General features: G+C 36.8%; 1 protein-coding gene across 3 annotated transcripts in view; it reads left to right on the forward strand.

Annotated features, from left to right (window-relative positions):
• Positions 1-13,586, forward strand: part of GFM2 (G elongation factor, mitochondrial 2) — a 48,156-nt gene that overhangs the window by 1,795 nt on the left and 32,775 nt on the right. For 2 of the 3 annotated variants that reach the window (XM_011996606.1, XM_011996622.1), the window contains exons 2-5: positions 1,775-1,861; positions 4,508-4,592; positions 6,074-6,131; positions 6,554-6,651. In XM_011996606.1, coding sequence (XP_011851996.1) covers positions 1,799-1,861; positions 4,508-4,592; positions 6,074-6,131; positions 6,554-6,651 — 304 coding nt within the window. In that variant the 5' untranslated portion in view covers positions 1,775-1,798. Of the gene's footprint in view, positions 1-420; positions 532-1,774; positions 1,862-4,507; positions 4,593-6,073; positions 6,132-6,553; positions 6,652-13,586 lie in introns of all 3 variants that reach the window. The other variant, XM_011996613.1, reaches the window with a different exon arrangement.

Here is a 13,586-nt window from a genome sequence, read left to right on the forward strand (position 1 = left end):
CCGAATTTCCTTCCTCATCTACTTCAGGTCTTTGCTTAAATGTCACTATTTGAATGAGGCCTTCCTTGATCTCTACTTCAGTTCTAACTGTCCCAATTCTTCTTTCCTGCTTAATTCTTCTCCACAGCACCTATCATCATAGGAGAGACTCTGTATTGTATTTGTTACTTTTGTTTGTTGTCTCTATCCCCTGACTAGGATAGAGGCAGTATGAGGGCAGAGATTGTTGTCTTTTGTTCACTGCAGTAACGCTAATATCTAGAAAGCAGTGGGTAGACAGACACGTAGTAAATTCTTTTTGAATAAATGGGAAGGAATAGGCTTGGGCGGGGGAGGGCTGGGTTATGCAAATTATCTTTTTATTGACAACCACTGAGTTAAAGTAAGAAGAGGAAAATGCCTATTAAATGTCTATTACAGTCGTAACTGTAGAGACTATGAGGCCCTGAACTTTGGCATTACCCATGAAGAGGGATTCAAGGCCGGGCATGGTGGCTCACGCCTGTAATCCCAGCACTTTGGGAGGCTGAGGCGGGCAGATCACTTGAGGTCAGGAGTTCATGACCAGTCTGGTCAATATGGCGAAACCCCGTCTCTACTAAAAATACAAAATTTAGCCAGGCGTGGTGGCACATGCCTGTAGTTCCAGCTACTCGGGAGGCTGAGACAGGAGAATCGCTTGAACCCAAGAGGCAGAGGTTGCAGGGAGCTGAGATCGAGCCACTGCATTCCAGCCTGGGTGACCCTGTCTCAAAAAAAAAAAAAAAAAAAAAAAGGAAACAGATTCAGATATGTTTAGGAAATCAAATGAAAGTATTAGATGACTTTCTAAGTAAGAGTAGTGAATGTTTCTTAGCTAAAATCCAGAAAAGAACAGACTTAGGAGTAGTAATGAGTTTTGACATATCTTCTTAATAACATGGATCACAATGGTTTAACACAAGTGTGTCTAATCTTTTGGTTTCCCTGGGCCACACCGGAAGAAGAATTGTCTTGGGCCACACATAAAATACACTAATGGTAACTAACAATAGCTGATGAGCTAAAAAAACATCGCAAGAAAAAAAATCTCACAATATTTTAAGAAAGTTTACAAATTTGTGTTGGGCTGCATATAAAGCTATCGTGGGCCGCATGTGGCCTGCAGACCATGGGTTGGACAAGCTTGGTTTAACGTGATCTGTTTGTCTCCCCAGCACCCCCAGTCTCAGCTGCGTCCTTAGATTTCTAATAGCTTTGATATTGTACTTGAAACGTAGTGAATATTTAGCAAATGTTTTTAAATTAAAGATGCTTAGTTTCTATAATCAGAGAGGAAGAGGACTTTTATATATTTTTTACATGATTTAGTTTTTACATGGTATGGTAGGAAAATCAGAATATACAAATGAACCAGTAAATTTTACTGCCAATTAGAAATTACCAAGTGTGGATTCTTAGTTTTTATACTTAATTCTATTCATTTACGTAACAATGCATTTTGGTTGATACAGTGTTTTGTAATTTCAATAAGTTGATTTCTAATGTATCTCCATGTCTTTCTTTAAACATTACATTAACAAAAAGGGACGTTTTAAGCCTAAGAACCATATTTCTCATATTTAATCAGAATTTTCATTTTCTGAATGATGCATTGTATTTTTGGTAGCTAAAAATATCGTTCCAACTTTTTAAAAGTAATAGATTTTACCTTACATATGTCTAACTTACATATGCCTTGCTGACATGTAATACATAACTTTAGTTTTATAATTTTGTATATTTATTTTTTCAGACAATAACAGTTTGGAGGATCAAAATGTTGAGCAACTTGAGGATATGTGCAGTGGGTCATCAGACAATATCCAGTGTGCATATTAATGTAAGCATTTCTTATAAAATTAAATGTCCTTTAACAACCTCAGCTACTTTACTGCCTAAAATGCCCAGTATATCTCATCAGCTGTTGATTCCAGACTTAGTTGAGTCATAACCTTTGGAAATCTTCAAGCCAAACTAATTTGAAAGTAATTACCTTAATTTATTAAGAAATATGAGAGGAAATTACCTTAATTTAAAAGTAAAAGAACAGCTGTAGCTAAATGCTGGTCTCATGGAGTACTAAAATGCCAATTGTTTTTGAAGGAGGGTACAGTTTTATATCTAAGAATGTCATCACTTAATGTACATCTTTAACAGAAAATGTGCTTTGTAATGTTAAGTATCCATAGATTAAGACTCTTATGAAATAAAGTTTCTCTTAATATCGAAGTATAACATAATTGTACAATGGTTGATAAAACTACTTTTGGCTGTCTTCTGCAGAGCTGTTGAAAGCCAACTTCTTGGGCAGTCTGATCTTTGTCCCAGGAACATTGTTTTAGTCTTTAAGCTCTGGTCTGACTCCTGAATCCTCTCCGAAACACTATAAATTATTTTATGAACTATCGCGTCTTCAGTATACTTCAGAGATATTAAACCTCAAACGTAATAATACCCCTTTTATCTAGTGCTAAGTGAAAGATTACTTTAAAGCTTGCTTGGGTTATTTCTTTTTATCTTCAGTGACTTAACAGGGAGTACAATAGTTTCCCCTTATTCATGGTTTTGCTATTAGCTGTTTCAGTTGCTCAAAGTCAACTGTGGTCTGAAAATTAAATGGAAAATTCCAGAAATAATTCATAAGTTTTAAATTGTGTGCCATTCTGAGTATTGTGATGAAATCTCATGACATCTCACTTAATCCCACCTGGGAGGTGAGTCATCCCTTTGCCCAGCATATCCACACTGTATACACTCCCCACCCATGAGTCAGTAGCCATCTGGGTTATCAGATTGTGGTATTGCCGTGCTAGTGTTCAAGTAACCTTTATTTTACTTAATCATAGTCCCAGAGCACAAGAGTAGTGATGCTGGCAATTTGGATATGCCAAAGAGAAGCCATAAAGTGTTCCCTTTAAGTGAAAAGGTGAAAATTCTTGGCTTAATAAGGAAAAAAAAAAGTCATATGCTGAGGTCGCTAAGATCTATGATAGGAATGAATCTTCTATCCGTGAAATTGTGAAGAAAAAGACATTTTTGCTAGTTTTACTGTTGTACTTCAAACTGCAAAAGTTATGGTCACATAACATGATAAGAGGTTAGTTAAGATGGAAAAGCTATTCAATTTGTGGGCAGAAGACATGAACAGAAACATGTTCTGATGGACAGTAATTAGGTTCAGTACTATCAGAGGTTTCAGGCATCCACTGCGGGTCTTGGAATATACCCCCTGTGGATAGGGTATGACTGCTGTAGTAGAGAACCTGTAACCCTAAAAAGCCTTACCATTTGTCTACAGTTTTGTTTGTTTTTTTTTTTTTTTTTTGCTACTTTAAAATCACCTGAGCAGCCTTTTGAAGAAGATATATTTCTATATTCCATTTGTGATCTCATTAAGTGGCACAAGGAGTTACCCAGTTTTTCTTCAGTGCTTTGATTGCTGACACTTTCAGACTATGCACTCTGTGATAGACACTGGGTCTTATCCTAGTCATTATGCAGTGGAAATATTTTCTAAGGATAGTAGCATATTATTTCCAGAAACTCGGTAACTAACCTAGAAATTATATAGATAGCACAGATATGCAGTTCATGAAACAAAAAGCAGATTGTGGTGGCCCTAAATCATTACATACACTAACAATTCCAACTATATTGGCAGCTATTAAATGTGTATCTAGTGGTCTGGGCATAAACTGAGGTGGAGAATATTCAGCCTCTACATGAGAACACGAGAAGGTTAGGTAAGCAGCTAAGATGGGGGAGGTAGGCTTGGCCTTAAGCAGACTTGCTCTAACTTAGTAATTCTCAGTTGAATGCTACATTGAAGACAACCTGGGAACTTTTTAAAATGCCGCTGCCCAGCTCCTCCAGTTCTCCTCTTCTCTCCCCACCCCTGTGTCTTCAAGAAGCTTTCCAGATGATTCTAATGTGTAACTACTCTAATAAATCCTGAAAACAACTAATGGTTTTAGAGCTCATTGCCCCGCACAGACCTTTCAGCAGATGCAGAGGAAAACCAAGGTGTGTCCTGGGTGAGATACCTTATTTAACCTTTCTGACTCGCTCAGCTTCTGACTTTTGGAACTTTAGGGTTATGGTTCTCAAACTATAGCTATCAGAATCACCTGGAGAGCTGGTTTAAACAGATTGGCTGCATCCCCAAGAGTTTCTGATTCTCTTGTCTGGAGTGGAGCCTAAGCATGTGTTTCAAACAAGCCCTCAGCCCATGCTAATGCTGCAGGTTGAGGAGAACCATTGTTTTAAGGTCAGCCCAAAATAGCAAATCAGTATTAATTTTATCCTTATTCTTTCCGCTAGGATATATTTGGGTTGTCACTTTTTAAAAGAATTGGAGTTAATAAATTAGGACTACTTTAAAGCTATACAAAATAGTTTGTCTTCTGACAAAGCACAATTACAATGTTGAAACTGTAGTAAGTGATGCTAAAATAAAATTAATGTCATTTCTTTTTCTCTTTACTAGAATATATGCTGCTATAAAGTAAGAGCAAGTTTAAAAAGGTTAAAGCCACATGTGCCGCTTGGAAGAAATTACAGTTCCCTACCAGGTACAAATTTTAGATTCTTCTAATTTTATCTAAGCTGTTCGCTTTATCTCTTTTCTCTCTCTTGTTTGCAAGAATCTCTCTTATTAGGGTTCTGAAACCATTTTTTACTCCTTGGCTATTTTCTAGAGAGTATTAGGGGTGGGAATGTTCGGATAGGTGCCAGAAGGAAATACTAGTAGAGCTGTGCTCCTCATCTGAGGAACATGCGGATGAGCTGAGCAAAGGAAAGGATGGTGGCTTTAGTAGCTAGTTTGGAAGTTTTAACATGTGAATGTACTTGTAGAGTAGTCTTATGAAAAATTTTTTTCTAGTTTATTTCTTTTTTTTATGCAAGTGTTTTCTGTCAAGAGAGATTTACTAGAATAATTTATTTTGAGGATTGTTATAAGTAGTTTGGTTAAGTATTTGGGATTGTTTAGGTTAGATACATGGCATCAAAAGCTGGAAGGTGGAGGAGTTGACTTACTTTTGAATGTTCTTTCTGTGTTTGAAACAAGCAAGTGTATGGTAGACTCTGTGAAATTAGTTTAATTCTGTTGCTGTTCTCATTACTGTCTTTGTCAAGTGAGAATAATAGAATAAAAATACTGATTGGCTGTTGACTTACAAGGGAGGATTAATTTAATGGGCTACATTGTTGGTGTGTATCTAGGTCTCTGTATTTTGCTCATGTGAATTTGACTGTAGTAGTATAGATTATCTTTTGATCTTCAAACCACTATGAAGTTTCAAAAATAATATAAAATTCTCATTTTTGTATCATGGAAACATGGGAGAAATAGTTTAAATAACAGGAGGGTTTTAATTAAATTTATGAACATAACTGCCTTGTTTCTTTATAATTAGTTCTTAATATTAGTAAACTATATGTTAAGCATAGAATAAGCCATATGGACTTTTTAATTTAAGAAATACTGCTTGGCCTTTCAAAAGTATTAAATTATTACAGCTTCTATTCAGTGAAACCTCCCAGGCTGTCTTTAAAGGTATTGTGTCCTGGGATTGCTGAGGAAGGCAAGTTCCACATTGTGTAATAATTCATTATCAACTGACATAAGGATCACTCTTAGCTCTTCGAACCCTGGAAAAGGCAGGTTTATAGGACTGTGCATTTGAAAATTTTTCTTTGATTCAGGATCAGTGCCTTAAGATTATTATTGTGAGCATTTATTCTAATTCTACAGTTTTGTAAATGGAAGTGAAGTAGGTGGCAGAGATTGGGGTGAATCTGTATTTTTCTAAGGATATGATCTAGAACTTGATGTTTAAAACTTTTACCTTGTTGTATTGTCATCCATAGCTTTCCTTATACATTGCAAGGAAATAAATTTTAGTTTATTTTAGATTTATTTAGCTTGAATTTTACTTTACTTTATTTGGAATTACAGTATTTGCTTAAAGTTATTTTAAAGTCTTTCATTTATAAATTACAGGAAAATTTCATAAATGTAACAGTTCAATTTTAACTTTCTTTTCATTAGGCTTAATAGGAAATGATATCAAATCCCTTCATTCCATCATCAATCCTCCCATAGCTAAGTAAGTACTATCATTGATATCACACTTTTCCATAGACTGTCACGAAAATTTGCAGTTTTTCTCTGATGGACAAGAGTGAATGCTGTAATTTTTATGACTTTCTGCCCTAGCCAATTTTAAATAGATATTGATAATGTATTTTAGCTATTTTTCTCAATTTAATGCTAAAATTTTTTAATGTAACAACAGCACACTTTTCATAGAATGAATATAAGATAGTCTCAGAATTGTAGGTTGTAGTTAGCCCTTTTGTTACTTAGCTATGTTATCAGAGTAATGTGGATATACTCTAAATGTTTTCCATTTTTCTAGTTTTTGCAGTTTTATAAATTATAGAAATACCAGCTTTGAAATTTGAACAGCATATATACTTTGGTTTTACAATTTTAGTAATGTCTACCTTATTTTTTCCTTTTAAACAGAATCCGTAATATTGGAATTATGGCTCATATTGATGCAGGCAAAACTACCACCACAGAAAGAATACTGTACTATTCTGGATATACAAGATCACTGGGAGGTTAGAATGGATTCCTCCTCTTCCCACTCCCCATTAGCAAAAGCATCATTGGAAAATATTTTGATTAAGAAGTCAACCTACACACCTTGAATATGGCATAGAGCTACTGATGTCTAAACCACAACTTAAAGATAAGGTAGTTGCAATATCCACCAAAGGGTCTTCTTAGATTCAACTAGATATTCAGACTTATAAGACTATCATAGGCCCCATTTGACACTTATCTACTCAGAATGCAACAGGACAGGAACCATAGCTTGCCAACAGAGCAGCATTAGGTGTTTCTTTCTAGAAGAGTCCTTATAGCAGTCCCTGTAGCTATCTGGGAGCTATCTTCTTTGGCTGCCCCAGAGTAACAGATTAGGTGCAAGGTGACAAGATTCACAGGAGCCACCCTAGCTTAGAAGATTCATGCCCTATAGGAATGAATATCTCTTGCTATAACTTCATAGGCATAGCTTCCAGGTGCCACATAAGGTACATGCCATAGCCAGGGAAGCTCAGAGTTCTGTATCTCCATAAGGTACTTATATATATAATTCATTTGTAGTTCTTCGCAATTCAGATTTAGTTTACCAATCAGAAGTTATTTTTCCCATAAGATATATTGCCTAGGAATGTAGTTGACATACCTCTGTTATCTGGTTTCTAGAAGAAAAGAACCAAAAAAGGTAACCAGAAGTTAAATTCTCATGTCAAAGAGGAGAGGATTTTGTTAATCCTTAACCTAGTTGTCTTTTGTTTTTTTAATTGTGGTTAAAAAAACATAAAATTTACCATCTTAACTATTTCTAAGTGTACAGTTCAGTAGTGTTAAATATATTCACGTTATTGTGCAACCAGTCTTCAAAATGTTTTCATGTTACAAAATTGAAATTCTATACCCATTAAACAACTCCCATTTTCCCCTCTCCCCAGTCCCTTGCAACTACCCTTCTACTTTTTCTTCCTGACTTTGACTACTCTAGGTACCTCATATAAGTGGAATCGTAAGTATTTGTCTTTCTATGACAGGTTTATTTCACATAGCACAATGTCCTCAGGGTTCATCTATGTTGTAGCATGTGTCAAGATTCCTTTTTAATTTTTTAATTTTTTTTTTAGAGACAGGATCTTGCTCTGTTGCCCAGGCTGGAGTGCAGTGGCCCAGTCACAACTCACTGCAGCCTTGAACTCTTGGGCACAAGAGATCCTCCTGCCTCAGCCTCCTAAGTAGCTGGGACTACAGGCAGGTGCTACCACACTTGGCTAACTTTTGTATTTTTGGTAGAGACAGGGCCTCAGTATGTTGCTCAGGCTAGTCTCAAACTGGGCTCAAGTGAAGATTCCTTTTATAAGGCTGAATAATATTCCATGTGTTTTTATTTATTTACTTCAAACTATTGCAGTTTACTGTAACGAGAAGGAAATCAAGCTTTACAGTAATTATAGTCACTAAGCTGAAAAATCACCTACAAAAGTCATGGCAATAACTTATTTACAGTTAAAAAGGAGAATATCAAGACCTTGCTCTCATAGTAAGATAAACTAGACATGTACACAATCTTATGATGTCAAGAAACTGAATATATAAAAATATAACCCACATAGAATGTTTTCTCTCTTTTTTATATACACACATTTTCTCTGTGATTGCCCTTAAGTTTATGTCCTTATCGTAACTGGTTTATTATATTTATAATTAAAGATAATTAGTCTATAATTAGACTTCATATTCTAAAAAGCAACTAGGTTAACAATTTTCTCCCCTAAGGCTTATTTTATTTTATTTTTTATTTCAATTGGCTTCTGGAGAACAGGTGGTTGGTTACATGAATAAGTTCTTTAGTGGCGGTTTCTGATATTTTGGTGCACCCGTTACCCAAGTAGTATACACTGTACCTAATGTGTAGTCTTTTATCCCTCACTCCCCTCCCGCCCTTTCCCCTGAGTCCCCAAAGTTCATTGTATCATGCTAATGCCTTTGCATCCTCATAGCTTAGCTCCCACTTATGAGTGAGAACAAATGATGTTGGTTTTCCATTCCTGAGTTACTAAGAATAGTGGCCTCCAATTCCATCCAGGTAACATATACATATTTCTTTTGCTGTGTGGAAGCTTTTTTGTTTAGTTAAGTCCTGTCTACTTACCTTTGTTTTTGTTGCATTTGCTTTTGGGTTCTTGGTCATGAAGTCTTTGCCTAAGCCAATGTCTAGAAGGGTTTTTCCAATGATCTTTTCTAGAATTTTTATGGTTTCAGGTCTTAGATTTAAGTCTTTGATCCATCTTGAGTTGATTTTTGTATAAGGTGAGAGATGAGGATCCAGTTTCTTTCTTCTACATGTGGCTTGCCAATTATGCCAGCACAATTTGTTGAATAGGGTGTCCTTTCCCCACTTTATGTTTTTGCTTGCTTTGTTGAAGATCAATTGGCTGTAAGTATTTGGCTTTACTTCTGGGTTCTCTGTTCTATTTTATTGGACTGTGTGCCATTTTTACTTTTTTAGACAGAATCTCGCTCTGTTGCCCAGGGTGGAGTGCAGTGGTGCAGTCTCAGTTCACTGTAGCCTCTGCCTCCTGGGCTCAAGCAATTCTCCTGCCTCAGCCTCCGAAGTAGCTGGGACTATGGGTGCCCACCACCATGCCCAGCTATTTTTTTGAATTTTATTTTTAGTAGAGATGGGGTTTCACCATGTTGGCCAGGCTGGTCTCAAACTCCTGACCTCAAGTGATCTGCCCGCCTCGGCCTCCCAAAGTGCTGGGATTATAGGTGTGAGCCGCCATGCCTGGCCCTATGTGCCTGTTTTTATGCCAGTACCATGCTGTTTTGGTGACTATGGCCTTGTAGTATAGTTTGAAGTTTGGTAATGTGATGCCTCCAGATTTGTTGTTTTTGCTTAGTCTTGCATTAGCTATGCAGACTCTTTTGGTTCCATATGAATTTTAGGATTTTTTTTTCTACTTCTGTGAAAAATGGTGGTATTTCGATGGGAATTGCATTGAATTTGTAGATTTCTTTTGGTAGTATGGTCATTTTCACAATATTGATTGTACCCATCCGTGAGCATGGGATGTGTTTCTATTTGTGTCATCTATGATTTCTTGCAACCGTATTTTGTAGTTTTCCTTGTAGAGGACTTTTATCTCCTTTGTTAGGTATATTCCTAAGTATTTTATTTTTATTTTTTTGCAGCTATTGTAAAAGGGGTTAAGTTGTTGATTTGACTCTCAGCTTGGTTGCTCTTGGTATATAGCAAGGCTACTGATTTGTGTACGTTAATTTTGTATCCTGAAACTTTGCTGAATTTATTTACCAGTTCTAGGAGCTTTTTGGATGAGTCTTTAGGGTTTTCTAGGTATATGTTCATATCATCAGCAAACAGTGACAGTTTCACTTCCTGTTTACCTATTTGGATGCCCTTTATTTCTTTCTCTTGCATGATTGCTCTGGCTAGGCCTTCCAGTACTATGTTGAACAGAAGTGGTGAAAGTGGGCCTTCTTGCCTTGTTCCAGTTCTCCGGGGGAATGCTTTCAACTTTTCCCTATTCAGTGTAATGTTGGTTGTGGGTTTGTTGTAGATGGCTTTCGTTACCTTAAAGTATGATGTCCCTTCTGTGCCAATTTTGCGGAGAGTTTTACTCATAGAGGGATGCCGGATTTTGTCAAATGCTTTTTCTGAGTCTATTGAGATGATCATGTGATTTTTGTTTTTAATTCTGTTTATATGGTGTATCACATTTATTGACTTGCAGATGTTAAACTATCCCTGCATTCCTGGTATGAAACCTACTTGATCATGGTGGATCATCTTTTTGGTATGCTGTTGGATTCAGTTAGCTAGCATTTTGTTGAGTATGTTTGCTTCTATGTTCATCAGGGATATTGGTCTGTAGTTTTCCTTTTTTTGTTGTGTCTTTTCCTGCTTTTGGTATTAGGGTGATGCTGGCTTCTTAGAATGATTTAGGGAGGATTCCCTCTTTATCTGTGGAATAGCATCAATAGAATTGGTGCCAATTCTTTGAATGTCTGATAGAATTCAGCTGCAAATCCATCTGGTCCTAGACTTTTTTTGTTGGCAACTTGTTAATTACCATTTCCTTCTCACTGTTACTGGTCTGTTCAGAGTTTCTATTTCTTCCTGGTTTAATCTGGGAGGATTGTATATTTCCAGGAATTTATCCATCTCCTCTAGGTTTTCTAGTTTATGTGTGTAAAGGTGTTCATAGTAGCTTTGAATGATCTTTTGTATTTCTGTGGTATCAGTTGTAATATCCCCTGTTTTGTTTCTAATTGAACTTATTCGGATATTTTCTGTTCTTGATTAATCTCACTGTCTATCAATTTTATTTATCTTTTCAAACAACCAGCTTTTCGTTTCACTTTTGTATTTTTTGTTTGTTTTAATTTCGTTTAGTTCTGTGCTGATCTTGGTTATTTCAATTCTGCTGGGTTTGGGTTTGGTTTGTTATTGTTTCTCTAGTTCCTTGAGGTTTGACCTTAGAATGTCTGTCTGTGCTCTTTCAGACTTTTTGATGTAGGCATTTAATGCAATGAACTTTTCTCTTAGCTCCACTTTTGCTGTACCCTAGAGGTTTTGATAGGTTGCGTCACTATTATTGTTTAGTTCAAATAATTTTTTAATTTCCATTTTGATTTCATTGTTGACCCAGTGATCATTTGGGAGCAGGTTATTTAATTCCATGTATTTCCATGGTTTTGAGGGTTCTTTTTGGAGTTGATTTCCAGTCTTATTTCACTATGATCTGGGGGAGTACTTGATATAATTTTGATTTTCTTAAATTTATTGAGACTTGTTTTGTAGCCCGTCATGTGGTCTATCTTGGAGAATGTTCTACATGCTGATGAATAGAATATATATTCTTCAGTTGTTGGGAAGAATGTTCTATAAATATTTGTTAAGTCTGTTTGTTCTAGGATATAGTTTAAGTCCATTGTTTCTTTTTTTGTTTTTGAGATGGAGTCTGGCTGTGTCATCCAGCTTGGAGTGAAATGGTGCGATCTCGGCTCACTGCAACCTCCACCTCCCAAGTTCAAGCGATTCCCCTACCTCAGCCTCCCAAGTAGCTGGGATTATAGGCACCCACCATCATGCCTGGCTAATTTTTGTATGTTTTAGTAGACACAGGGTTTCACTGTGTTGGCCAGGCTGGTCTTGAACTCCTGACCCGGGTAATCCACGTGCCTCAGCCTCCCAAAGTGCTGAGATGACACGCATGAGCCACTGCGCCTGGCCAGTCCATTGTTTCTTTATTGACTTTTTGTCTTGATGACCTGTCTAGTGCTGTTAGTAGAGTATTAAAGTCCCCCACTATTACTGTGTTGCTGTCTGTCTCATTTCTTAGGTCTAGTAGTAATTATTTTATAAATTTGGGAACTGCAATGTTTTTATGTGCATATATATTTAGGATTGTGGCATTTTCCTGTTGGACTAGTCTTTTTATCATTGTATAATATCGCTCTTTGTCTTTTTTAACTGCTGCTGCTTTAAAGTTTGTTTTGTCTGATACAAGAACAGTTATTCCTGCTCACTTTTGGTGTCCATTAGCATGGAATATCTTTTTCCCCCCTTTACCTTAAGTTTATGTGAGTCTTTATGTATTAGGTGAGTCTCTTGAAGACAGCAGATACTTGGTGAACTCTTATCCCTTCTGCCATTCTTTGTCTTTTAAGTGGAACGTTTAGGTCACAATGTTAGTATTGAGATGTGAGGTTACTATTGTCACTATTTGTTGCCTGAATACCTTCTTTTTTTTTTATAGGTTCTGTGAGATTTATGCTTTAAGGAGGTTCTATTTTGGTGTATTTCGAGGATTTGTTTCAGGATTTAGAGCTCCTCTTAGTAGTTCTTGTAGTGCTGGCTTGCTAGTGGTGAATTCTCTCAGCATTTGGTTGTCTGAAAAAGACTGTATCTTTCCTTCATTTATGAAATTTAGTTTCTCTGGATACAAAATTCTTGGCTGGTAATTGTTTTGTTTAAAGAGGCTAAGATAGGACCCCAATTCCTACTAGCTGGTAGGATTTCTGCTAAGAAATCTGCTGTTAATCTGATAGGTTTTCCTTTATAGGTTACCTGGTGCTTTTTCCCTACAGCTCTTAAAATTGTTTCCTGTCTTGACTTTAGGTAACCTGATGACTGTGTGCCTAAACGATGGTCTTTTTGTGATGAATTTCCTAGGTGTTCTTTGAGCTTCTGGTATTCGGATGTCTAGATCTCTAGCAAGGCCAGGGAGGTTTGCCTTGATTATTTCCTCAAATATATTTTCCAAACTTTTAGATTTCTCTTCTTTCTTGGAAACACCAGTTATTCTTAGGTTTGGTCGTTTCGCATACTCCCAAACTTCTTAGAGGCTTTGTTCATTTTTTAAAAATTCTTTTTTCTTTGTCAGGTTGGGTTAATTCAAAAGCCTTGTCTTTGAACTCTGAAATTGTTTCTTCTTTTTTTGAGATGGAGTCTTGCTCTGTCACACAGGCTAAACTGCAGTGGTGCAATCTTAGCTCACTGCAACCTCCACCTTCCGAGTTCAAGCAATTCTCCTGCCTCAGCCTCTCGAGTAGCTGGGATTATAGGCACCCACCATCATGCTTGACTAATTTTTGTATCTTTGTAGAGACAGGATTTCACCATGTTGGCCAGGCGGGTCTTGAACTCCTGACCACACGTGATCTGCCTGCCTTGGCCTCCCAAAGTGCTGGCATTACAGGCGTAAGCCACCGCACCTGGCCTTTGAAGTTGTTTCTTCTACTTTCTTAATTCTATTGCTGAGACTTTCCAGTGTATTTTGCATTTGTCTAAGTGTATCCTTCATTTCCAGAAGTTGTGATTGTTTATTTATGCTGGCTATTTCTCTGGAGATTTTTCCGTTCATATCCTGTAATATTTAAACAATTTTTTTTTTTTTTGAGACGGAGTCTCGCTCTGTCGCCCAGGCTGGAG

This window comes from Mandrillus leucophaeus, unplaced genomic scaffold (genome assembly GCF_000951045.1).
Source record: "Mandrillus leucophaeus isolate KB7577 unplaced genomic scaffold, Mleu.le_1.0 Scaffold114, whole genome shotgun sequence".
Taxonomy (NCBI): Eukaryota; Metazoa; Chordata; class Mammalia; order Primates; family Cercopithecidae; genus Mandrillus; species Mandrillus leucophaeus.